The sequence below is a fragment of the Halichoerus grypus genome, chromosome 4, assembly GCF_964656455.1.
Source record: "Halichoerus grypus chromosome 4, mHalGry1.hap1.1, whole genome shotgun sequence".
Classification (NCBI taxonomy): Eukaryota; Metazoa; Chordata; class Mammalia; order Carnivora; family Phocidae; genus Halichoerus; species Halichoerus grypus.
In genome coordinates, this window is record NC_135715.1 from 161264866 (window position 1) to 161292515 (window position 27650).

Here is a 27650-nt window from a genome sequence, read left to right on the forward strand (position 1 = left end):
CTTTAATTTTACACAAAGTTTAAATATTTAAAACATAAAGAAATAAAAGGAAAATATAAATAAAGTATACCAAACCTTAACTAAGCAGAGAACATGTTGTAAATTGTTAAAGACTTAAGGTTATCAATATGAATCAATTAAGAATTTTTGGCATGCCCATTTATTCAACATGACTGGGTAACTATATCATAGATACACACCATACAGGAATATCCAGTTTAAAAAAAAAAAAAACAGAACACTGAGTATTTAAGAAGGTAGTGTGGCCTTAATTAAACCCTTAATTCAAAGGCACTTCAGTAGCTTTCAGTGCTTCAAAGTCATGATCATCATTACTGTACAGTACTGAAAAATTTATTTGTACCATGTACAAACAATAATTTCCAGTATTATGCAAGAAAACTTTGTTATAGGCATTTTCTTTTTTCTTTCTATACAATTAAAAATAAAATAAACATTAGTACGGTTTTTACAAATATTTTGTTTATTTTAATGAAGCTGGTACAGACAATGTCCATTTAAAACCCATATCCCAGGCCAAAAAGTACAAATAAAATCAAAAAGAGCAGTGTTCTGTTGAATACACTTCTGCATGAATAACTTTATTAACTGCTAATGAAAATTAGAACTTTTCTGGGATCTTCTGACAAGACTTTTCTTTTAATCTTAAAATGCTTTCTCTTCAGTGAAGCCATCTTTGGAGTTAGTCATTACTCTCACCATCTCTGTCATCTCGACTCCAGCCTGATATTTCTCTTCTTTTGGTCCAGACCCTCAAATTTTAAAGGTAGCTTCAAGTTAAGGAAAGGTCATTTTTCCACAGTTCAGTTCTCTGAAAAACTTCCATCTCCCACTGAAAGTCATAGTCCAGGAGTGAAGCAATCACATGCTAGAACTTCAGGGCCAATTGGAAAGTCACCATGAACACTCGCATTGGTCGATCTTATTTATCACAAGCCTGAAAATGCACAGTCCTGGAAAAGGTGGCCTCTCTGTGCACACACGTAATTTTTAAAAAGGAGAGGGCAATATGAAGGGGGCTGAGGTTTGATCACCAAAAATCAGCACAATGAAAACAAGTGATAATGAATAATGGGCACTAGAATTCAAATTACCAGATGTTTTAAAGAGATGGGGTGCCAGTTTTCAATTCCGTTTGAACACCACATTACAAAAGAACTATTTTTAAAAATAAAAAAGGATTGAGGGTAAAGAAAAAAATAAAAAGAATATCTAAATCGTTGAATGACCCCCTGTTTGTTCCTGATAAACTTCAATCACATCTTCTTCCTCCATTCCCAGCTGTAAGAGGATAAAAAAATATGTTAGAATTTATAAAAGTACTATTTTTTAATTGGCTGCAATTATGTGGCCATTGTTTTAAAGTACAAAAAGATACAAAAGTGATCCATAGTTCCCTGCTCTAAGATTAAGAATCTGGGGGGCGCCTGGGTGGCTCAGTCGTTAAGCGTCTGCCTTCAGCTCAGGTCATGATTCCAGAGTCCTGGGATCGAGCCCCACGTCCGGCTCCCGGCTCAACAGGGAGCCTGCTTCTCCCTCTGCCTCTACCCCTGCTCGTGCTCTCTCTCTCTCTCTGTATCTCTGTGTCTCGAATGAATAAATAAAATCTTAAAAAAAAAAAAAAAAAAGATTCCGGGTTTCCTTTAATCTAAAGAACATAGAAGTATGTCTTTCCTCCTAATTCTGTCTGTGAAGTCATTCATTTGACCCTGCTGAGCAATTTCACCTCCCAGTTTATTCAACATATAAAGTGTGTTTTTAATTTATTTCTTAGAGAGAGAGTGTGCGTGAGCCGGGGGAAAGGGGGACAGAGGGAGAAAGAGACAGAGAATCTTAAGCAAGCTCAGTGTGGAGCCCGACGTTGGGCCCAATCTCACAACCCTGGGATCATGACCTGAGCTGAAATTAAGAGTCAGATGCTTAACCCACTGAGCCACCCAGGCGCCCCTAAAGTGTGTTTTTTAAAAAATACCTCAAAAGACTTTTAAATCTAATGAAACATGTATTTAAGCAATAGTTTAATGACGTCTTTTCTAAAAAACCACTTTACATCTAGATGTAATTACTTGATAGAATCTCTTTATTTCAAAAAACCTGATCTCACTTTGAAATATATGTGGTTTTAGTTAGAAAAATACTGCCTAAGGATTCATTCTGAAGTGGTTTGCTTTGTCATCTGCAATTCCTTCTGGCATATAACTATTATTTTGATAGTGACCACTCTGAATGTAGAAACATTATCTATCATCTACTCTTATTCAATAACTTAAGTTTTATAAGCTAGATTTGTCAGCCTAGCCCTTCTCAATCCTTAAAGAAAAAAAGGGGTCCTTCAAAATGCCTTTTACAGAACACTAAGCAAAGCAGACACAATTATTGTGTGGTGGCGTTTTTGGGTTTGTTTTTTTTTAATGTGTTCTATATGCACTGAAATATTCTGGAATTTTTTCTTAAAGACATTATTAACAATGGCTGCCTCTGAGAAATGGGAATGCAGAGATATTCAGAGTATATTTACTTTTCATTTTATAAACTTCAGTAGTTTGCTTTTTATTACTTTTATTTTTAACTATGAGTATCCTTTATTTGAAAAAGAAAAGAGTACATAAGCGGGGCATGGTGTCACACAGAAACCCAGGTATTACCCTCAGTGAAGGTAAAGGAACATCAATCTGTTGATTCTGGTGTGCAGTCAGGGTTCAGAAGCACTGTAACAGGCAGACTGAAAACAAAAAAACTAGCATATTCCACTAAATTACAGTAGACCACAAAAGCAAATGAAAAATAAAAGGAAGTCTAGGATCAGTAATCTCTAATGAGAAAAGTTGCAGGTGACATTTTTGGTGAATTACAAAATGTGAAAAAAATACTCTAAGAAATTTAAAAATAAAACAGACATAGGGGTGCCTGGGTGGCACAGTGGGTTGAGCGTCTGACGCTTGGTTTGCACTCAGGTCCTGATCTCAGGGTTGCGAGACAGAGCCCCCACATGGGGCTCCACACTCAGGTGGAATCTGCTTGAGATTCTTTCTCTCTCACTCCCTCTATACCTCGGTCCCCATGCTCATGCTCTCTAATAAATCTTAAAAAAAAAAAAAAAAAGACATGGATTTAGGACTTTTTAAGTGATTAGGCTGGCTCTAGTGTTATGGATATTTTGTTTGTGGTATATATATGAATATTAAAATAATTATTAAAGATGCTATTAAAACTTCATTTAAAGATTTTATTTTTAAGTAGTGTCTACACCCAACGTGAGGCTCAAACTCACAACTCCAAGATCAAGAGTCACATGTTCCACTGAGACAGCCAGGTACTCCAAAACTTAACTTTAATTGCACATATGATAGCCTAGTAAATACTGCAAGGAATAAAATGCCAAACATTACGAGAAACCTTTAAGTCAGGAAGGCAGTGCATATCCTCCAACTATGGAAAATGTGAAGCAATCAGCTTCAAGAAATACCTTTGTAGAGATGAATGAACAAGAGTACCAGGAGTTACTCCCTAAATACCTACTGTCTCCCTCTGCCCCATTAAAAACTTCTGAAAAGATAATTTTAATGACAGGGAGGAAAGTGTCACTAAAAATGTAGTCAATATCTACTGTGTTGTAGAGATTATATCAAATTAGGACAGGGAAAATACAAGATGAGTTTGGAACATCTTACTGTGCCAGACATTAAGAAAATACTCAAGGGGCCCCTGGCTGGCTCAGTCAGTGGAGCATAAGACTCAATCTCAGGGTTGTGAGTTCAAGCCCTACATTAGGTGGATTACTTAAAAAATAAAATCTTAAAAAGAAAAAAAAAAGTACTCAAGAAAGTAGGTGGATACTAAACCAGGGAAAAGTTTTAATGACAAAGAGGATATTCACATAGTCTCAAACTATGTCCCCACAAACTACAACAGGAAAAATAACTACACTGTAAAAAAAGAAAACAGTTAAATTGAGTGATAAAAATAAACATTATCACTGTTTATTGATAATAAAGAAGGGACTGACTTCATGTATTCCAGATATTACACCCTAAGAAAGACACATCACCATATGTGGTATTCCAGTCCAAAATGCATAACCTGAATCTAATCATGAGGAAACAGACCAGCCCAAATTGAGGGACTTTGTAGAAAATAACTGGTTTGTATCCTTTAACAATGTAAATGTCATGAAAGACAAAGAAAGACTGAGGAACTGTTCCAAATTAAAGATGATTAAAAAAATTTTTTTTAAATGATTAAAAAGACACCTAAATAAAATATCTTGATACTGAAACAGATCATGTGATGGAGGAGAAAATTTGTTATAGGAGACATAACTGGGACAAATGATAAAATTAGGTTTTGAAGTATTCTAACAGTGTTAAGTGTCCTGAATTTAAGAGTACTGTGGTTATGTAAAATATACTTGTTCTTAAGAAATACACACTAAAATATTAAGTAGTAAATGACAGTGGTGTATGCAATCTACTCCCAAGTGGTTCCAGTAATAAATACACACATAAATGGGCAGAAGGAAATAACTAAGTGAAGGTAGCAAAACGTTAAAAATAGGCCAAACCAGGTGAAAGACAGTACAATTTTTAGTACTATTCTTATAAGTTTTCTGTAAGATGAAAATTATTTCACAATAAAAACTTGTCAAAGAGAACACAGACACCAACTTGAAGGGGCCCCCACTGGCCAATCTCTAAAGAATATTCATAGAGTTTTGAAGTATCTCCCCACAAATTACTTATTAATTAAAAAGGAAAATAATTTGACAACAAATAAATCTGGCAATTACCACCTTAACTAAAGTTGACCAAAGTTAATGTTACCCATAACAGGACAAATGCACATCATGTACCTCCTCATGTGATGTACTTGGGAGTACATAGCTTCACTCTGTGCTACTCCTACCAAAAATGCAAAACTGAATCTAATCATGAAGAAACATCAGACAAACCCAAACTGAAGGACATTCTAAAACATGGCGCCTGAACTATTTAAAAATGTCAGTGTGATTTAAAATGAAGACTGAGTAACTATTCCAGATAAAAGGAAGCTAAAGAGGGATAATAACTAGTTAGAAGACACTAATCCTAGATGGGATCCTAGGTCAAGTTTTTTAAAAAAAAGCTATAAAGGACCTTACTGGGATAAATGGCAAAATCTGACTATTTCGACTGCATATTTGGTAAGAGTACCATAGCAATGTCAAATCTCCTATATTTGATAATTTAACTGTGGCTCTTAGGAGATAACCAAAATATTTAGGGATAAAAGGTCATAATATCTGCAAATTAATCTCAAATGATCCACCAATAATGATAATATGTGTATATAGAGAAAGTGATAAAGCAAATGCATCATAATGTTAATAATTGGTGAATCTAATGAAAAGATTATATGGGAGAATATTATACTAGTCTTACAACAACTCTAAGTTTGAAATGTTTTCAAAATAAAAAATTAATAACAATACATCATTCCCACTATGAGAAATATCAGAAATGTTGTTTTGTATTTGGAGGGGGAAATCTGTATAAATATAAAAGCACTCACATATACACACTCTCTCCCATACTTTATTACTTTCGGATACCTCTAAGGGGAGTGGGGATATATAAACAAAGAGTCCATAGAATGAAAAAATTAAAGACACAGAAAAACATAAATCAAGATGACAGAGCCAAATATATTAATATACACTAAACTTCTATATTAAGTTCTCAAAATGGGTCAAATGTCAAAATTGAACCATAAAAGGTCACCATCACCATAAAAGGTCACCATCACCATGAAAGTGCACCAGAAGTCTGCCAAATTTGAGGAATACTTGTTCCTCTTTAAAATTATATATATATATATATATATATATATATATATATATGCCTTATGACAACTGCAGTACTCAATTACCACTTTCCACCTTTTTTTTTTTTTTTTTTTTTTTAAGATTTTCTTTTTAGGGATGCCTGGGTGGCTCAGTTGGTTAAGCATCTGCCTTCGGCTCAGGTCATGATCCCAGGGTCCTCGGATCAAGTCTCGCATCAGGCTCCTTGCTCAGTGGGAGCCTGCTTCTCCCTCTACCTCTGCCTACCACTCCCCCAGCTTTGCGCTCTCTCCCTGACGAATGAATAAATACAATCTTAAAAAAAAAAAAAAAAAGAGGGGCACCTGGATGGCTCAGTCATTAGGCATCTGCCTTCGGCTCAGGTCATGATCCCAGGGCCCTGGGATCAAGCCCTGCATCAGGCTCCCTGCTCAGCAGGAAGCCTGCTTCTCCCTCTCCCACTCCCCCTGCTTGTGTTCCTTCTCTCACTTTGTCTCTCTCTGTCAAATAAATAACGTCTTTAAAAATCAATCAATCAATCAATCTAACCATCTAATTAAAATTTTTTTTTATTTTTAAGTAATCTCTACACCCAACATGGGGGGCTCAAATGCACAACCCTGAGATCAAGAGTTGCATGCTCTACCGACTAAGCCAGCCAGGAGCCCCGCCAGCTCTCTTTTGATTGGCACTTTTTAAGGTGATATATGGACGTTCAAACCAAAAGACTATTTTTCTTTCTGACAAACAATATACCACTTAAGTCAGAGAATATTCAAGAAAAGGGCAGTTTAATTCCAGTGGACCAAATCATTCAATGCAGGATTTTCACATTTTTCTTCACTCAGAGAAGAAATTATACTCACTTCTTTTGGAGTGTGATTATCAGCAATTCTCTGACCTTCAAAGAGAAACCTGAGTGAATTCATTGGAACTCCCTAAAAAGGTAAAAAAAAAAAAAAAACATATACACACAAATCTTAAAACAGATAGTAGGAACTTTGAGCACAAAAAGCAAACATGAAAGCTTCAAGAGAATACACTGAACATAAAGCTAGATATATCTATCCTATCATAATTACCATTTATTGAGTACCACCTATTTGCTAGGCCCTCCCTTATATCAAGTATTTCACATAATCATGTTCACTGCAACAACCCTGGAAGGTAGGTATTATCACCTTATCTTAAGTTCACAGCTAAGCAATCTAAGGCATGGAGAGGGCATACAAAGCTAGATAGCAATTTAAGGCCCAATCTGTTCCTAAGCTTATACTCTTAACCACTACTCTATCCAGTTTCCTCTAAAATCTGTAAGCTAACATAAAAGATAAAATCTGAAATTGGATGAGCACCCTCACTAGTTTCCAACCATACAAGCAAAATTAGTTTTAAACAGATTAAATCACAGAAATATGGTAAAGCACAGTAGCTAGCCAGGTGAGCTACAGTAACCTGGGATGACATAGATAACACTGTTAAGTATCAAAAAAGGTATTAAAATATATTTTTCTAATCAGTTACTCAACAAAAACAGCTTAAAGGGAAGAAATGACTCATTTAAAGAGAAACTGCTTCACTAATAAGAATGAATCAAGAATCATTTCTTTAGTCCAAAAGTACTAGAAAAATTAAAACTATCTTCCAATAAGTATTAACACATAAATATATGAGACCAGGCAAATTTTCCCTTCATTTGATTTTAAATTCTAAGCTTCTATAAAATAATACAATAAGCATAACTGAGAAAAGCAAAATATTTTTTGATTTTAATTATAGGATCTTTTAAAAAACATTATCTTTTGTTGAGGTCAAAAAAGTTTCTATAAAAACCGGTCTGAAACATCAAAATGTAAGAATGATTCAATAAATGGGGCACCTGGGTGGCTCAGTTGGTTAAGCGACTGCCTTCGGCTCAGGTCATGATCCTGGAGTCCCGGGATCGAGTCCCGCATCAGGCTCCCTGCTCAATAGGGAGTCTGCTTCTCCCTCTGCCCCTCCCCCCTCTCATGCTCTCTCTCTATCTCATTCTCTCTCTCAAATAAATAAATAAAATCTTTAAAAAATAATAAAAAAAAAGAATGATTCAATAAATATTTACTTTATGTACTTTTCAATCTCTCTATTGGGTGTTACATACTTCAGATAAATTAAGTTTCCTATTCCTTGTATATCAGTAAATATAAGAAAAAGATTATCAAGCCTCCGTGAACTAAGTATAAACTTTTTCTAAAGACTGTATACTCTGAACCATAAATAAGAAAGTTGGAAATGATTCTAAATTGATATTTTTAATTGTCTCCCCAAACCTAGCACCTTCAATCTTGGATCAAAGTTTATTCACTTTAGCATTGTGATTTAACTTTTTACTTTGCATTGTTTTTCCTCAATAATCAATTCCATCATCTATAGATGGGGTGAAAAGACTACCTGTTGTAAGGATTAAATGACAATGCCTCTAAGTATCTAGCAGAGTGCACTTAATATATGTTCCTTCCCTGTGAACATCTCCATTATAGCTCCCAGCAACATTATTAAAATGTGAACTGAGCCCCAATTAATCAGATTTTACTGAGTTTAACAACATCAGAAACAGAGACAGAAATGTTTGTTTTACTTATCCTAACACCTAAGTGATCTCTCTTCTTCTGGCAGAAGTGATTTTTATGTTGGTTACAAATTTAAACTATAAAAAGCAGGTATCTAAAAATAAAACCTGTATTACCTAAGTTAATATCATGTAATATGATTCAATTATTAAAATCGTGGCTGTCTCTTATATATACTAATTTCAATTATATTTTCTATTTTATTAATAATGATTAACACATTCATTGAGCATTTTTAAGCATCATGTTGAGAGCTTTATGTAGGTCATCTGCATGAGGTAGGTACTGTAATGTTCCCATTCTACTAATGGAGAAACAAGGCACATAACTTGTCTAAGATCCCACAGTCAGACAGTGGTAGAGACTGAATTTGAATCCAGGTAGGTTAAAGGTATTATTAGTTACTGATCTAATAATAATCGAGCTCATGAAGGCCAGAATCTGAGGATTTGTATTAATAAATTAATAAGCTTTATTTTTTTAAAAAAATTCTTTGATGTTGAAAATACAGAATGCAATTAGCAGTAATCTGTAGTACTATATATATAAAGATAATAAACTAATAATATTAGTACTTAAATTTAACGTATGGCTTAGCAGTCATGATTAAAAACAAGGGAACTTCACAGTGATCACCAAAAATTACCTGCGTTTATTGTTATATATACTGGTAGGCCATTAAGATAGAAACATTCATATAGCTATCTTTACAACTCTGAGTTACTTTTCAAAACACCTGCATACCTTATGAATTCAAATTTTGAAATGGGCCACAATGGGGAAAAAGGCAATTCAACAAGGTATAAGGAGTATTCTCCTTGATCTACTCATGGTGAAAATAATAAAAGATCATTTTTCTTTTGATAACCTTCCTTACAAGAAAAATTAATGACATATAGAGCATTATATTTTATACCATAACATACAAACCTGTCTTTGACAGTATGATTCTTTGAGTTTCTTGAGATGTGTTGTCATTTTCACTTTGAAGTGAATCTCACTGCTATCCTAAGGAGATAAAAGAAAAATAATTATCCCTTTGTGTAAATTATTTGCTTTGCTTGAAACAAATTAATTACACATATACTACAAATAGAAACATAAACCCTGGACTTACACCTCCCCACCAAAATATTTTTGAACATTCCTAACAAGGTTTATTAAAACATCCTAAACATCCTCAAAGTTACTTTATGTCCATTTCAAAAGAAATTTAATAAAACAAACCATCTGTCTTAGACGTTAAAATTAACAGTATAAATAAAAGCATGCATGTCAAAGAATGCATTCCTTCATAATTGCATATCTATTCTATTTTCAAAATAAACACGCCCAAAAGCAACTCAAAACAAAAAGTACCCCCCACAACTAAGTATTGTTGAAGGTGGTCAAACCTACAAGAAAGGCATATACCATAAAATAACAGACAAGAAACTCATGTCTGCCAAAAAGTCACCCCACAGAGTCCAGTTTCTCTATGAGTAAAATGAATAAAAACCTGAGTGAGTCAAACTGATTTATGGGACCACAGATTCTTTTCTTCTACCCAGACATCAAACAATCAGGCAACCGTCAGAAAATAATACTGGTAAAATTTCAAAGCCAATCCTTATGATTACATATCACATTCACAAGTGCATATTAGTGGAGGTTGCATGTTTACAATTCTTGTGACTATAAAGAATAACAAATTCTCTTCCTATGGATAATTTCACGAACAGACAAAATTTCTATAGCATACCTCATGCCATACACTAAAATCATTTCCAGATGAACTAAGGAGCTAGCATTAAAATTTTTTTTTACTATTTTCTCTCTTTTAAGAATTTTTTCCCTAACCTTGACATTGGGAAATCTGTATTCTAAAGCAAGATTTTAGCCAAAAGACACAGCAAAAAAGTACACTGATAATTGAAAATGTCACCCCACAGTTAAGAGACACTAGAGAAAATATTCACAACAGATAGACAAGAAAAATCAAGGGGCGCCTGAGTGGCCAGTCGGTTAAGCATCTGCCTTGGCTCGGGTTATGATATCCTGCCCCGCCCCCCCAGTCAGGCTCCCTGCTCAGTGGGGAGCCTGCTTCTCCCTCTCCCTCTGCTTGTGCTCTCTCCCTCTTTCTCTCTCTCTCTCGTAAAATAAATAAAATCTTTAAAAAGAAAAGAAAAATCAAAATATAAAGAATTCCTACAAATCAATAATTCTTAAAAAGGTAATTCATGGCATAGGACATATAGATCAATGGAAGAGAACTGACAGCCCAGAAATAAAGCCACATATATCTACAGTCAATTGATTTTTACAAGGATGCCAACCAACTCAATGGGAAAAGGATAGACTTTCAACCAATAGTCTGGGACAAATGGATAGCCACATGCAAAAGAAAAGTTAGAATCTACCTCAAACCCACACAAAAGTACTCAAAATCATCAAAAACTTAATGTAAAAACTAAAACCATAAAAAATTTTAGAAAAATCTATAGGTGTAAATCTTTGTGACCTGGGATTAGGCAACAGTTTCTTACATAGGACTCCAAAAATAACAGCAAGAAAAGAAACAATTGATCAAAATTAAAAACTGTGTACTGTAAGATACCCAAGAAAGTGAAAAGACAACCCAAAGATGGGAGAAAATATCTGCAAACCATCTATAAGGGTCTAATATCCAAAATATATAAAGAATTATTATAACTCAAAAATAAAAATAATAATCCAATTCAAAAACTGACAAAAGATTTGAAAAGACCTTTCTTCAAAGAAGATGTACAAATGGCCAGTAAGAACATAAAAAGATGCTCAACATCTTTTTGGAATAGCATGTGACTCTTGATCTCAAGGGTAGGGTTCGAGCCCCATGTTCAGTGGAGAGATTATATACATACATACATAAGCACAATGAGATACCACTTCACACACACCAGGATGACTATAATAAAAAAAGATATATAACAACTATTGACCAGAACACAGAGAAACTAAATCTTCACACACTGCTCCTGGGAACATAAAATTGTAAAGCCACTACTGGAGACCATTTGGCAGTTCCTCAAAAAGTTAAAGTCTACTATATGAGATCCAGTAATTCCACACCTAGATATATATCCAAGAGAATTGAACACATACATCCACACAAAACTGATATGTGAATGTTCAGAGCAACATTATTCATAATAACCAAACTGAGGAAACAACCCAAATGTCCGTTAACTGATAAATGGATAACAAACTGTGGTATATCCATACAATGAAATATTATTCAGCCATAAAAAAGAATAAAATACTGATGCATGCTACAACTTGGATGAACTTTGAAAATATGCTAAATGAAAGAAACCAGACACGAAAGACCACATATCATGATTCCATTTATATGAAATGTCCAGAATAGGCAAATCCACAAACACAGAAAATAGATTAATGGTTGCTAGAGGCTGGTGGGAGAAAGGAGGATAGGGAGTACAGCTCATGAATACACCATGTCTTTTTGGGATGATGAAAATGTTCTGGAACTAAATAGTGGTAATGGTTGTATAACATATTCTTATGAACATACAAAAGTCACTGAATCATACACTTTAAAACGGTGATTTTTGGGGTGCCTGGCTGGCTCAGTCAGGAGAGCGTGCAACTCTTGATCTCAAGGTTGTAAGTTCAAGCCCCATGTTGGGTGTAAAGATTACTTAAAATAATAAAGGAACTTAGGGGGCACCTGAGTGGCTCAGTAGGTTGGGTGTCCCACTCTTGATTTCAGCTCAGGTCATGATCTCAGGGTCCTCGGATTGAGCCCTGTATTGGGCTTCCTGGTCAGCAGGGAGTCTGCTTGTCTGCCCGCCCCCCTGTTCACACACGTGCACTCCCTCTCTCTCAAATAAATCTTTTCAAAAACATAAAAATAAACTCGGTGGGGAGGGGTGGGAGGATGAGTTAGCCTGGTGATGGGTATTAAAGAGGGCACATTCTGCACGGAGCACTGGGTGTTATACGCAAACAATGAATCATGGAACAGTACATCAAAAACTAATGATGTAATGTATGGTGATTAACATAACATAATAATATAAATAAATAAATAAAAATAAACTCGGGGCACCTGGGTGGCTCGGTTGGTTAAGTGTCTGACTCTTGATTTCAGCTCAGGTCATGATCTCAGGGTCCTGGGATCTAGCCCTGCATAAGGCTCAGTGCAGAGTCTGTTTGTCCCTCTCCCTCTGCTCCACCCCCCAACCCACTCTACCTCCCTCCCCCCCTCGATCTCTCTCTTTCTTTCTCAAATAAATAATGAAACCTTAAAAAAAAAAATGCACTCTTTAATAAATAAAATGGTGATTTTTATCATATGTGAATTAGACATTAATTTAAAATTTTCAAAATAAGGGTGCCTGGGTAGCCCGGTTGGTTAAGCATCTGCCTTTGGCTCAGGTCATGATCTTGGAGTCCTAGGACTGAGTCCCACATGGGGCTCCCTGCTCAGCAGGGAGCCTGCTTCCCCCTCTCCCTTTGCTGGCTCCCGCTGCTGTGTTCTCTGTCAAATAGATAAATACAATCTCTAAAAAAAAAAAAAAAAAAATCTTAAAAAATAAAAATTTCAAAATAAGATAATCATAGAAAATGGGAAAAGCATATGAACAAAGAATCTAAACGTAGGTCAGTAGTAGCCTAATGCTACATCACAATGCCTACTTCACTCACTTCATCTCATCACATATGCATTTTATCATCTCACATCATCACAAGGATGAGTACAGTATAGTAAGATACTTTGAGAGCACATTCACGTGACTTCTATTACAGTATATAGTTATAATTGTTCTATTTTATTATTAGCTATTATTGCTAATGTCTTACTGAGCCTAATTTACAAATTAAACTTTACCAGAGGTATATATGTATAGGAAAAAACACAGTATTTATAGGGGTTCAGTACGATCCACAGTTTCAAGTATCCAATGGGGGTCTTGGAACATATCCCTGCAGATAAAAAGAGACTACTATATGAAGATTCATTCCTCTAACAATTTTCAACTAACCTTATTATCAGTTAGTATCTCAAAAAAGGCCAATAAAGATACAGTCTGAGAAAAAGAGGCGCCAGGAAAGAGAAAGGGGTCAGGAAAAGGGCTGAAAGGCCCTTTGATTTTAGTATTTACTGTATTTGCCACTGAAGATGCTAACCAAAAAAAAAATGTTTTTATTTAGAGAAATTAAGATAATGTAAATCTGCCTAGTAGATCAATAAAACAGTATCAGCCTCTTCTACCTCCAGCAACAGATGCACATATAGTAAATGAAAATGCCATTTTTATTTTATTTTAAAGATTTTATTTAATTTATTTGAGAGAGAGAAAGCACGTGAGTGTGCATGTTCGCAGGAGGGGGAGGGTGCAGAGGAAGAGGGACAAGCAGTCTTCCCACTGAGGGAGGGCCCAACACTGGCCCGATCCCAGGACCCCAAGATCGTGACCAGAGCTGAAGTCAGACGCTTAAATGGCTGAGCCACCCAGGTGCCCCCAAAATGCCATTTTTAAATAATTTGCCTTATTTAAATCATTTTTCCAGTGTCAGAAATTACTCACACTTTAGAGAGTTAAAGGAGAAAAATAATGAAACTCACCTGTCCAATGACTTTGAGTTTAATGTATTCTCCTTCCTTCTTATCCCCCAAGTCCTCAGTTGAAGGTTTTGCCTCCTGAAAGAAACGTACATTTAAAAAGTTCCTATATGCTATTTTACTTACTTACTTAATGAGTACCCATCATTCTGAGTACAAAATCTGCACTTGAGAATATTAAAAGCGTTTATTTTCTCTGCCACGCCAATTAAGCAAAAAAAGTCCTAAGTCAATTACTGTTTCAAACACCAACGCACTAGAAATCAAAAAAGAGATCTCTTTTATTATAATATCCTACAGTAATGGTTCTAAAACTGCGCCATGCATAGGAATCACCTGAAGGACTTTTTAAATGCCTGCTGGGCCCCACGCCCAGCTTTTTATTCAGTAGGTCTGGGCTAGGGCTGTAATTTGCATTTCTAATAAGTTACCAATTGGTGCTAATGCAGCTGGGTAGAGGAACAACCTAGAAACCACTACCCTACAGTCAACTCCTATTAGTTAGAAGTAGCTTGTTCTCCATTAATCCTTAAACATTCTGAATTCATGATTCTCTTCTCACAGCCTATCAGGAGAAGTTATCTACTCCAATTGCAAAACTGTACCCAGAAACATAAATTAACCATATAACCATAAGCAAAGTCTATTTGGGAAGGAAAATTAAAGAGTATATTAGCCTAATGTACTCTAGAGTCAAATCAGCTTTATATCATCTACTTATTTTAGACTATCTGAAGCAGTCTATCCAATTTTAAAAGAGTAGGTTTGGCTGAAAAAACTTAGGGGAATAAGTGGAGTAAGTAAAGTACAGCGTAGGTAGGGAAAGGAAAGAGGAGACAAAATTCGAAGAGAGAAAAGAGGGTTATAAAATAATTTCAAATGAAAGGATACTGAAATGAAAATGAAGTTAAAAGAATTAGTTAAAACAATTTCATCATGAAATATCTAAGAAAAGCAAGCCATTTTACTAAAGGAAGTAGCTTGGAAAATTTCACTCAATAACATGTTAAAAATAGCTTTCCTGTGTACCTTACCTTAATCTGGCCACCAAATTAGCCATGTTTAAATATATACTCTTTTGTAAAACATGTAACAATTTCTGTTAATCCACACTTTTTAAGAATATAACCAACTATGTTGTATTTTACCAGTAAAATAACAGGGCCATTACTACCTGCGTATCTCGTGCCAGTAACTTAAAATTAAAATTCTTCAACATTCAAAATTTAACAGAACATATTAAACTACAAGTAGCTTTTAACTTTAAGATACAGGATAGAGTCCACTGTAATGCTTAGACAACAGAATTGACTTCGTTAGTGTAAATCCTTGCCTGTTCTTCATTCTGCAGTACTTTCAACATTTGCTGACTACTGCATATTACGGCAGCAGACAAAATGCACCTTCTTTAGTGAGACAGTATTTCACCTGAAAACTAGAAGACTGTCTTTAAATATAGTCTCACCACCACATTTCTATGAATTTATATTCATAGTAAACAGTTGCTTCTTCCTTTAAGTATCTAGAAAGGATAAGGACAGTTTATTCCATGCAGTGAAGAGCAATAAAGAGCAATGAAACCCTGAGTTCTCTTTTACTGCAAGGAAAAGGGGTGTTAGGAAGCGGTTGTTTGAATTAACACAAAGGAGGAGAACCCTCCACCCCACGCCCAGCAGCAATTCATCAGCACAATGGGAGTGATTTTGCTCCAGTTTCTTAGCTAAGATAGCTATAGAAGCTACTCAAGGACAAAAGAGTTCTTTCCTCTCCTCCAATCAGTTCTTTCCTCTCCTCCAATCCCTCGTCCACACTGCTTTTCTAAAGCACAGCTTCTCTGATTGGATAACTACTCTATCAAAAAGCATTAGTAGCTCCCAGTACTCTAAGGCCTAGAACCAAACTCCACAGCACCTAATTCAGTTCCTCCCTTACCAAACTCAATTCTCATTTTTCCCTCACCACTTTCTTTACAAACCTGAGGACTCGGTTAAGTTGGACTATTTGCTGTTCCCCAAATAAGTCTATCAGCATTCTTCCACCTTCAGCCCTTTGTGGTTCCTGTTTCCTTTATCTAGAATATATATCCTCCCTCAACCACTCCTGAAATCACCTCACAGAAATCCATCCCACACATCATTTGAAGTCTAGTATTAAAAAAAAAAAACTCTTCCAGGAACCACAGCACCCCCTAATCTTCCAACTGGGACTAATATTTTCCTTTCATGCTTGTATTTGCAATTTATTCATATCTTTCACGGCGTTTATTTTCCAATTTTAAAATACTCCCTCCTCAACCATCTTCTCTAGTAGTCCTCATCTTTTTCTTCAAACTTCTTACAAGAGTACTCAGCATTAACTGTCTCCACTTTCACTATAATCTGGTTTATACATTAGCATTTCACTTGACACTGCTCTCACCAAGGTTACCAGTTACAAGGTAACCAGACTCCTTATTGCTAAATCCATCAGACAGTTTCAAATCTCATTTTTAACTCTAACACAATAGACAGTGATGCCCTCTTCCTTGGATACTCTCTACCTTTGGCCTCCAAGTTTCCACTCTCCTCTCATCTTGACTAATTCTTTAAATACTGGGGCTCCTCTGGATTCCACATTTTCAATCCTCTGCTTTGTCTCCTTCAGTGACCCATGATTCCAACCACTTTTCAGATACTAATGACTCACAGTCATCCTCTCCAACCAGACAACTTTTCTGAGTTTTACACTCATTTATCCAAGTGCTTGACCATCTCCACTTGGGATGTCCCATGGGTACCTGAATATAAGTATCTAAAACTGAATGCATTATCTCTAACTCCTCTGTTAGATTTAACTTCTCCTTCCTGAAAACCACAATAAAAAAAGAAAAACAATTCCTCCTGGATTCCCAATTACAATAAATGGTCACCATACACTCAACTGCCCAAAACAGAAACTCAGGTGTCATCTTTGGCTAGTCTTCCTCTCTTAAATCTCACACTTAATCATTCATCATTCTGACAATGTTATCTCTTGGTGGCTCTCAAGTTTATTCTTCTCTCCATTCCACTGCCTTCTTTCAGGACTCATTGTTGTGCATGAATATTACTGCAACAGATGCCCCCAGTCTTCCTCCCTTCAATTCTCCAAACTACCACCAGAGCCATCTCTTTAAAATGCAATCTGATTTGCCCAGAATCTTCAGACAGAATCTTAAGTTCAAATTCCTTAGCTGACATTCACGGATCCTTCATGTACTAGTCCCTACCTAGCAATCCAGCCTTATTCTCCTACCTCTCTTCCTAATAATATCCTTTGCTCCAGTCATATTGATCTACAATTCCTTACACATGGCACCCTCTACCCTATCTCCACCATCTCTGTACATGTTAATCACCTCTGCTTAGAATGCCCTTTCTTACCTTCTTTCCCTTTCAATACCACTCAAGCATCACTTCCTACAAAATGATTTCTCTATATCACCCTCTTAAACATTCCCATAATGCTTACTTTTATCTATTAATCTTACTTTTATCTACTAATGCTTACTTTTATCTATAATAACCACATATTTGCATTTCTGTATCTTCTACCAGATTGAGTTCCTCACTGGCATACTTCATTGTTTTTCTAATCAAGCACAATGACCAGTACTTTGAATATATTCAATATGCTTGTTAAATAAATTAATGTTTTCTATGGCAGTTTTGTCTTGACTTCCCTACAAGTTTACAAGGAGAGGACCCAAGTTTTTTCATCTTTATCATCTCTGTAATGCCAGGCAAATACTAGGCAATTATTTAAAGCTTGTTGAATAAAATTAACATTATTTTCTGTATCATACCACAAAATCTTAATAATGCTTCATACTTCTACTATACACAATAGTTAGTCCAGATAAAAATCCTTTCAGTTTTTTTATATTCACAGTTGGAAATAAAAGATAATTCACTTCAACTGCGTAAGAACATGTGAACAACTAGGATATGAAATTTCCAAAACTAAGCTGCCAGTTTCCCTAGTCACTACATTTTGGTGATCTCTTCCCAACTCTGAAGCACTACGGCAATGTCATCTGTATCACTTGTTTAACAGCCTCATGCTTGCCTAATGCAGTCATCCAACTTTTCATGTACCTTCTTTTTTTTTTTTTTTGACAAACTAGTCTGAAAAATGAGAAGATCTTGGACAAAAAAGGCCAAAGACTGTCTCCAGTGATCTCAGTGTCTTTTTTATGTCTTCTTTCCTTCTTTCCCCCGTAAAAAAGCAGCTAATACAGAATAGTATGGAACACTAGTTACAAAACAGTGAAAGCATTCATTAAGCACTGGGTCTGGGGACACTAGGTCACCAGAGAAAACAGAATCCCAGAGAGGGCTGGTTGATTTGGCTGCAAAGGATACATAGCCCTAGAACAGAAGAAACTGGTAATGGAAACAAAAGTAAATATATGTATGAGATCAAAGAGAGGAACCAGAAACCTCTAAATTTTCAGGTCTGTGTCATCCAGAGCCTGAATCATGGTAAATGGAATGGTAAAGGAATTTACCAGGCACGAGGCACTATCAACTCTTCCTTCCAAGACATAGAAGGAACAGCCTGAAAATAGAAGATGGCTGGATTTGGAAAGAGAACTAAGCTGGAAAGAACAAAAAACCCAACAAATGTACAAAATTCATGAGAAAAATTTTACTGTGCCATTTCAAAGTCAAAAGAACAAGAACTCTGCTTAGAAGTATTGGCAATCGAAAGAAGGAAGAAAAGAAAGAAAGAGAAAGAGAGAGAAAGAAAAAGAAAGAAACAAAGAAAAAGAAAGAAAGGGAAGGAAAGAAAGAGAAAAGAAAAGAAAAAAGCAGCATTGGCAATCAGTATGCTGACAATTTAATCACATGAAGGGAGCATCACACTTAACTACCTCCAATTTGTCAATGACCCAAGCTGTACAAGAATTGTTCATTCTTGGGGGGTAGGGGGAAGAGGCAGGAATCCTGGGGAAATATATATTTACTCTTATTTGATGACATTAACAAATCTTCATTTTTTAAGGTGTGATAACAGTATTGTTAAACAGTATTTTTACTGTTTTTTTACAGTATTTTTAAATGTGTAACAGCATTGTTAAAACAAAAAGTTCTTCTGTTTTAGAGATACATACTGAAACATTTACAGATGAAATGATATAATGTCTGCCATTGCCTTCAAAATATGAGTGGATTGGAGCAGTGTAGATGAAATAAAATAGGCCAGACGATCAGTATATGGGTACAATTACAAACACACATTAAAGTTTTCCATAAAACCTTTCATAGAAAATGCATTCACTCAAAATTTCAAAAAAATCTCTTAACCATAGGTCTGACTAAAATACTTCAGCTTATTTCATTTTATTTCCTAATGAAAAAAGTTCAACATGGGTAAGTAGGATAATTCTAATACTTACATCCATTATTAAAATATACAAAACCCGGGGCGCCTGGGTGGGCTCAGCCGGTTAAGCCTCTGCCTTCGGCTCAGGCTCAGGTCATGATCCCGGGATCCTGGGATCAAGCCCGGAACTGGGCTCCCCGCTCAGCCAGGGTACTGGGATCAAGGCCCACATCAGGCTCCCTGCTCAGCAAGGAGCCTGCTTCTCCCTCCCCCTCTGCCTCTCTCTCAAATAAATAAAATCTTTAAAAATATATATACAAAACCCAAATTACAGTAACATCATCTCCCTCCTATTTCAAAGTATTTACCACAAGTCTAAAACACAAAAATACACACACACTTTCAGTTTCATGCTGCGTATGTTCAAACTTAAGAACAGTACTGGAGATGTGGAATGGAACCAACCAGACTTAGCCCCATAACTTCAAGGTTTAAGTCAAGCTGTCCAGACACCGGATCTTCTGCAAATTTACATTCAACCCTAGAATTGTGGTTAAACACTAGATATACAACTTCTCAGGAACTAAAAATTATAATTGAAAAACCGCACTGGTTGTGTAAAACTACTCTCTGAGCCTAGACTATGGACCTAAGCAAAGCCTGAACAAACTGGCTTGACTGTATACAGAAGTCCCAGCAAACAGGTTTAGAGGTATGGCAGACATTGTTAATTAACTATTCAACATCCTTTTCCCCCTTTTTCCTTACAAAGAGAAGCCTAGATTTGCCCAGCTAAAAAATACAAGCATTTCTCAGCTTCTCTTATGGCCATGTGACATAGTGCCGGCCAATGAGATAAAAGGTGAAAGACTTTTTGTTGGCACATACTTTTCCCCTTTGCTCCATCCCTTTCTCCCGCCTGGAACAAAGGCACAAAGTAACCTCTTTGTGCCCACAGGAGACAGGCATGAGAGTGAAGACATCTGTTATGGATGGGGGAAAAAGGAGTATGAAGGCATTGTGGGGCTGCCTTAATAGACCTGAACTATTTTCTAGACTTCTTGTTCCATGAGAAAAATAAACTGGTTTTCTGTTATTCAGCCCGAAAGAAATCCAAGCAGACATAGAAGGTGCTGTAAATAAGTATCATTTACTTTATATTAAAAACAGAACCTAGAAAACTACCTCAAATGCATCAAAAGCAGAATGGGTAAGTAAATTGTGGTACAGTCATACAGTGGAATGCAATTTAGCAATGCAATTTAACAACATACAACTACACACAATATGGACAAATCTCCAAACAATGCTGAGCAAAAGAAGTCATATACAGAAGTACACACCATATGACTCCCATTTATGTAACGCTGTAACATATAAAAACAGGCAAACTAATCTAGTAGTCAGGGCAATGGTTCTTAATCTGAGTACTGGCTGCATGGATGTGTTCAGTTTGTGAAAATTCAGCAAACTGTACATTTATGTGCCTTTTTGATATATATATTAATCTTTGGTAAAACTGTGAAAAATAACTGGGCCTAGATATTGAGAACAGAGTCCAGCAAACAGAACTCCACTTTTCCTTCAGATTCTCATTAGCTCAGTAAAGGCAATCAAATGCAAAAATAATGGTCAAAATAAAAAAGTGTAACAAATATAATGTAATAAACTGAAGTTATGTTGCAGGAATATCCACAATTTAAACTAGTAAGGGAGTGCCTGGCTGGCTGAGTAAGAAGAGCATGCAACTCTTGATCTCGAGGTCATGAGTTCAAGTACCACACTGGGTGTAGAGATTACTTAAAATAAATTAATTGGGGGGGGCTGGGTGGCTCGGTCATTAAGCGTCTGCCTTCGGCTCAGGTCATGATCCCAGATTCCTGGGACTGAGCCCCGCATCAGGCTCCCTGCTCAGCAGGAAGCCTGCTTCTCCTTCCCTCACTCCCCCTGCTTGTGTTCCTTCTCTGGCTGTCTCTGGCTGTCAAATAAATAAATAAAATCTTTTAAAATAAATTAATTTTCTTAAAAAATTTAACTGTAGTGGCGCCCGGGTGGCTCAGTCGTTAAGTGTCTGCCTTCAGCTCAGGTCATGGTCCCGGGGTCCTGGGATGGAGCCCCACATCGGGCTCCCTGCTTGTCGGGAAGCCTGCTTCTCCCTCTCTCACTTCCCCTGTTTGTGTTCCCTCTCTCGCTGTCTCTGTCAAATAAATAAATAAAATCTTGGGGCGCCTGGGTGGCTCAGTCGTTAAGCGTCTGCCTTCGGCTCAGGTCATGATCCCAGGGTCCTGGGATCGAGCCCCGCATCGGGCTCTCTGCTCCGCGGGAGGCCTGCTTCTCCCTCTCCCACTCCCCCTGCTTGTGTTCCCTCTCTCGCTGTGTCTTTCTCTGTCGAATAAATAAATAAAATCTTTAAATAAATAAATAAATAAATAAATAAAATCTTTAAAAAAAAAAAATTTAACTGTAAAAGTAAGATGCTCAGTAACAGGATGTGTGAACGTACCCACATGACTTTTTTTAAAGAAGCAGAGTATCAGAAAACGACCTCCCAAAAATCACTTTACAGAAAATTCTAAAGTGGGATACTAAATCTATCTTAGAGAAAATTATCCATAACAATCCCAATGTCCTAGAAGAAGCAAATGACCTGATCTTAGAGATAAAGTTACCAGATCTACTGCTAATAGAAATAAAGATCAAGAAGGAATGTAGGGGCGCCTGGGTGGCTCAGTCATTAAGCATCTGCCTTCGGCTCAGGTCATGATCCCAGGGTCCTGGGATCGAGCCCCGCATCGGGCTCCCTGCTCCGCGGGAAGCCTGCTTCTCCCTCTCCCACTTCCCCTGCTTGTGTTCCTTCTCTCACTGTGTCTCTCTCTGTCAAATGAATAAATAAAATCTTTAAAAAAAAGAAAAAAAAAAGGACTGTAAAGGGGCGCCTGGGTGGCTCAGCTGGTTAACCATCTGCCTTGGGCTCAGGTCAGGATCCCAGGGTCCTGGGATGGGGCCCCACGTCAGGCTCCCAGCTCAGTGGGGAGCCTGCTTCTCCCTCTCCCGGCTGTCTGTGCTCTCTCTCTCACTCTCTCTCTCAAAAAAATAAATAAAATCTTAAAAAAAATTAAAAGGAATGTAAAAACATCATGAAAACTACTCCATGACAACCAACCCTTCCTCAATAGCGAAGAAACATCATGGAGGCTGAAAGAGGAGGAGGAAGATACCAGCTGCTTCAAGTTTTTGAGGCAGCTTTCCAATTCTAGGGCCTAGAATGGTGCTTAGTACATATTGCCATTCAATAAATACATGTTAAGTGAATGAATCTGACCACTCATTCCTTCAAAAACTTACTATCTATCTGGTCACTGTGCTGGGCACTTTAGGAAAAAAGAATGAATAAAGCCTGATTCCTGACCCTCAAAAGCAGTCTAATGGAGAAAGACACTTAAGTACATAATTGTAACACTATATATACAAGCTGTAATAGAGACATTTTCAGCTTTGCTGGCAGTATCATAACCAATGAGGTTTATTCCAGGCGAGATTATGGCTAATATAATAGAGACCTTCTAACTGCTAAGGGGGCTAACAGGTATGAAGACATATTTGACAACTGCTTTACAGTTCTGAATTTGAACTATGCAACTAACCTTCATGAGTACTCCAACCATAACAATCATACTCGGTTTTCAAAATACTATTAAATATTGTTTTGGTGACATTTGCAATGTTTTATTATAACCTGTATGTCTGCAACATGCACTAGCAGCACCTCATATACCTATCAGAGAGAAGAGAGACTGTATCCTCTCCTAGGGCACAGAATGCTTACTGTATGTATCACTAACTACATGCTCAAGTCATAGCTACAGTTTACCAATCTTATTATGTGATATAAATAGTAGCATAATTATGAATTTTAATATATATCCAATTCATCATATTCTCCTGCTATCTCAAGCTAACAGTAATATCAGTAAACATCAACAATAAGGAAGATATAAAGAATATTGCAGGGAATAATGCTATCCTGACAGAAGAAATACCATTAATGTGGTAGATTAAAGATAACCGTAAATTCTTTGTTACTGTTCCCATTGAGAAATGAAATCTAAATGCCTTTCCCTTGTTGACTATAGTTAATAATACTGTACTGCATATTTGAAAATTGCTAAGAGGTTAGATCTTAAGTTCTCATTACAAGAAAAAAAATTGTAACTGTGTGGTGATGGTTGTTAAATAGACATATTGGGCTGATCAATTCACAATACACACACAAATATCAAATCATTATGCTGTACATCTGAAGCTAACATGTTATATGTCAATTACCTCCCCAAAATAAATAAATAAATGCCTTTCCCTTGAATTTGGGCTGGTCTTAGTGATCTGCCTGACCAACAGAATGCAGAGGTGACTTCCAAGGCGAGGTCCTAAGGAAGCTTGAGGTTTCCACTTAGGGTTCTCTGGGAACATTCACACTCTTGTGAGCCCTGAGCCACCACAGATCAATACCCTGGAGTCCCTATACTGCACAAAACACATGGCCTCAGAGAGGCCTTGTGACTTTATGAAGAGCCCATCCATTCCAACCCCCAACCATATAATCCCAGCTGAGGCCCCACACACCAAAAAGCAGTGGTAAGTCCAGCCCACAGAGCCCTGCCCAAATTGCAGATATATGAGCAAAATATAAAACTGCTGATTTAAGCCACTAAGTTTTGAGGTAGTTTGTAAGGTACCAACAGATAACCAGAATTACACAATGCTTCCAAATCCTTGACTAAAAGGAAAATAAAAGAAAATCATTTAGACTCTCTCTGAAGTGGGAGTGGGGAGAGTGAACCTGCTCACAACAGATTCAGTTAGCATTTCAAGTAAATCAGTCATCCAATTATTACAAATTAACAGACCTGAATTAAAGAGCTGAAGTTCATGCTCCCTTTGATGACTTGGGCATGGGGGAGAAGGGGGGTGGAACACTATAAACCTGAATACAGGGAAGAAGGAAGGGAAAATATTTGTTCAAATTACCCATACCCATTTTGATAGTAAGCTTCTGGTTCTATATAAGTGCTTAGATTTGCTGCAAGGTGAGACCAGGCTAAAGGAGACCACCCAATGAGATCTATTATTGGTTAAAGGCTAGTCTTTATCCTTTCTGAAGGGTCATGTACCTCTGATGAAAGCTATGGGCCCTTTCTCTCTAAAAGAAAAAATACACGTGTACAAATACTCACAAAACACCATACAATTTCAATGGATTTTCGGCCCTTAGGGTCCATGAATTTTGGGTTTAGAACCTGTTCTAGAGGATTATTCAGTAATGGTTCACAAATCCACTAGATAATGCTGGCATTGTTAGAATTATAAGAAAGTATTTCACTCAAATTCACAAAATAATAATTTTTCACTCATCAATGGAGAATCCAGCAATTTAAGTCTTGTTTGATTTTAATGTCCACCTATTTTTTAACCTAAAATTGTTACTCAACTGCAGTATCTTAGCACCAGACAACAAACTTCTGAGAGGTGCCTCAGAAAAGGCATCCTTCTAAAAAGATCTTGGTTGAAGCTAATATTGCCTCTTGGGCTGTGGTTCAGTCTCATGCTGCTGATATTGCACAGTAATAACTTGAGATTCTTACTCTTGCTCATAAGCCTCTTAAGGGTAAGAGTTCAGCTTCGTACCACTTTAAATCCTTAGCACCCAACACTGATATTGTACTGGGTCTTGATTATTAATAACGATGCTGGTGAAACAGACTAGAGCAACAGTTCTCAAACTTTTTGGTCTCATTACTCTTTTACACTCTTAGAAATTATTTAGAATCCCATAAAGCTTTTGTTAGGTTGGTTATATTTATTGAGGTCTACAGTATCAGACATTGAAACTGAGAAATGTTTTAAGTATTCATTAATTCATTCAAAAATAACAATAAACCCACTATTTATCAGCAGATAACATATTTTTTATTGAAAATGTTTTTGAAAACAAAACTAGCGAGGGACGCCTGGGTGGCTCAGTGGTTGGGCATTTGCCTTCAGCTCAGGTCATGATCCCAGGATTCTGGGATCAAGTCCCACATTGGGCTCCCTGCTCAGTGAGGAGCCTGCTTCTCCTTCTGCTTGCCGCTTCCCCTGCTTGTGCTCGCTTGCTCTTTCTCTCTCTCTCTCTCTGACGAATAAATAAATAAAATCTTAAAAAAAAAAAAAAAAAACCTAGCGAGAACAACACTATTTTGCATTTTTGCAAATCTCTTTAATGTCTGGCTTATAAGAGAAAACAGCTGGATTTTCACATCTGTTTCTACATTTCAATCTGTTGTGACATCACAGGTCACGTTAGTGTTTAGAAAACACCAGTGAACATTCATGAAAGGATGACAATGAAAAAGACCAATAATTCCTAGTATTATCATTAAAATAGTTCTGACCTCAAGGACCTTCTAAAAAAGAATCTGAAGAACATCTGACCACCTGTTAGTGTACAAAGTCCGTTATTTCTTCCTTCATGTCTCTCTTAATGACTGGAATTCAAACTGGAGCAATAAATTCTACAATTTAGTTTATAATTCTTTCTGTACATTGCTCTTTCATCAGACTATAGTAAATTTCAACATGCTTCCTAACATCAAAATAAAAGGCTGATGAAACTAAGCATTTACCTGTTCTTTCCTCCCTGGTAACCAAGTAAACAACTATCCAGGGAGATACTTATAATGCCACTTATAATTCCCATACCAATTTAGGAATTAATCTAGACTGTTAGTTAAGAAGATCCATCCAAAACTAATCTAGATTATGATTAAGCTTTAAAAATAAAAATAAAAATATCAGTGTACATTTGCCCAATAGTACAAATCCACAAAAGCCTCACTTGCTCTCACCCAGTGGTACAAAACTGAACCGGGTTAAAAGCCAGGGGAATAACTGTGTTAAATTTAAAAGTTCAAGTACATTATGGAGTTGAATGAAAAACAAATTTTCTAGATAACTATCACTAAACAAGCAAAAGATCCAAAAAGACTTTTAAAAGTCAAAGTCTTCTGAGCAAACAAAACGAAGTCCAGACAAAAACCTTATGAATTAAAAACTAGCTATAAACGCGGTTAACTGAAGAAAAAGGATGAGGAAGAAAAACTTACCAAGCAAAACTGAACACTCCTGATCAAGTGCAAAATCCCAAGTAAAATCTTGATATTAACACTCTGCCATTATAGCTTTCACAGCTTTCTGTGACTATTATGCAACTGCTCTACACACACGCAGTTTTCCTATCCTTTCCCTCAAAAGTATCAGTCAGCTTGAGGTTAATGCCCAGATGAATGTTTTCTGTTGCTCTGGCAGTTTTGTTCTACTTTGTTTCTTGGTTATTCTGAGCGCTCTCTTACAACTGGAGAGTTGCTGAACCAATCCCGAGTAAGAAATGGGAAAGTACAAGAAAAGAGGCGACAGCTCTGCACCACCACACGGAAAAAGACTCAGCCGAGCAGCGGCGGCCCTGCCCTAGCTGCAATCCGAACAGAAAGCAGAGCTTTTTAGGTTCCCAGCAACACCAGACGTCTCCCGCCCCCACGTCCCCACTCCTGGACTATCTAAACACCGAGACCCAAAAAGTGGAGTCCACCCGCTTTTCAGGGCCAGAGAGTCTCCCGGGCTGGGATTCTCTCCCGTTACATAACTGGGGCCTAGCGCCCTGCTTCTGCAGTCAGTCTCCAGGACAGGGAGACGGACGTGTTCCCCAGGGACCCTCTCAGGGAGGTGGAAGCTAGGCTCTGCACCTGGTCGACCCCGGAAAAAGAAGGGGGAACCACTCGAGGGAGGCCGCAATCAGAGACGCTGGGGCACAGGGGGTGATGAGCAGGCCCGGAGAGGAGCAGGGCGGCTCCCGGAGGCCCGCGGCAGGCCCCGGCGTCTCCGACACTAGTCCACTCCCCTCCCTCTCCGGCCGAGTCCCACCGGCCGCCCCCTCCCCCATTCCGCGCTCCCCTCCCCCGCGTCTCCATCCCGGCCCCAGCCGAGAGGCAGGCGGACCAGCCGAGTAAGGCCTCGGCCACGGCCAAAGCACCGCTCCCAACCCAGTACCTGGTCAGACATGGTGACGGTGGCTTCACCCAGGGTCTCCGCACAGCAGCGGCCTCGGGTAGGCAGAACCTCGCTCCGGGGTTTACAAATCCGTCTATCTTCCCCACAGCACAACACCGCGGCTGGAGGGACTTCCGCTACGCGTTGCGTCACTTCCGCTACGGGT

At 37.4% G+C, this 27650-nt stretch overlaps 1 protein-coding gene across 1 annotated transcript; it reads right to left on the reverse strand.

Moving 5' to 3' along the window:
* Positions 1 to 461: 461 nt before the first annotated feature.
* SUMO1 (small ubiquitin like modifier 1) lies at positions 462 to 27650 on the reverse strand. The gene is made up of 5 exons (XM_078071199.1): positions 27485 to 27650; positions 14060 to 14134; positions 9379 to 9456; positions 6706 to 6777; positions 462 to 1302 (listed from the first exon to the last, which is right to left on the reverse strand). Exons 1-5 carry the CDS (start codon positions 27494 to 27496, stop codon positions 1234 to 1236), a joined length of 306 nt encoding a protein of 101 aa, XP_077927325.1. The 5' UTR covers positions 27497 to 27650; the 3' UTR covers positions 462 to 1233.

Coding starts and splice junctions, on each gene's coding strand:
- SUMO1 (XM_078071199.1), bottom strand. Junction 9,457..14,059: donor AACTCAAAGTCATTGGACAG/GTGAGTTTCATT, acceptor TTATCTCCTTAG/GATAGCAGTGAGATTCACTT. Junction 1,303..6,705: donor ATAATCACACTCCAAAAGAA/GTGAGTATAATT, acceptor ATCCTCTTACAG/CTGGGAATGGAGGAAGAAGA.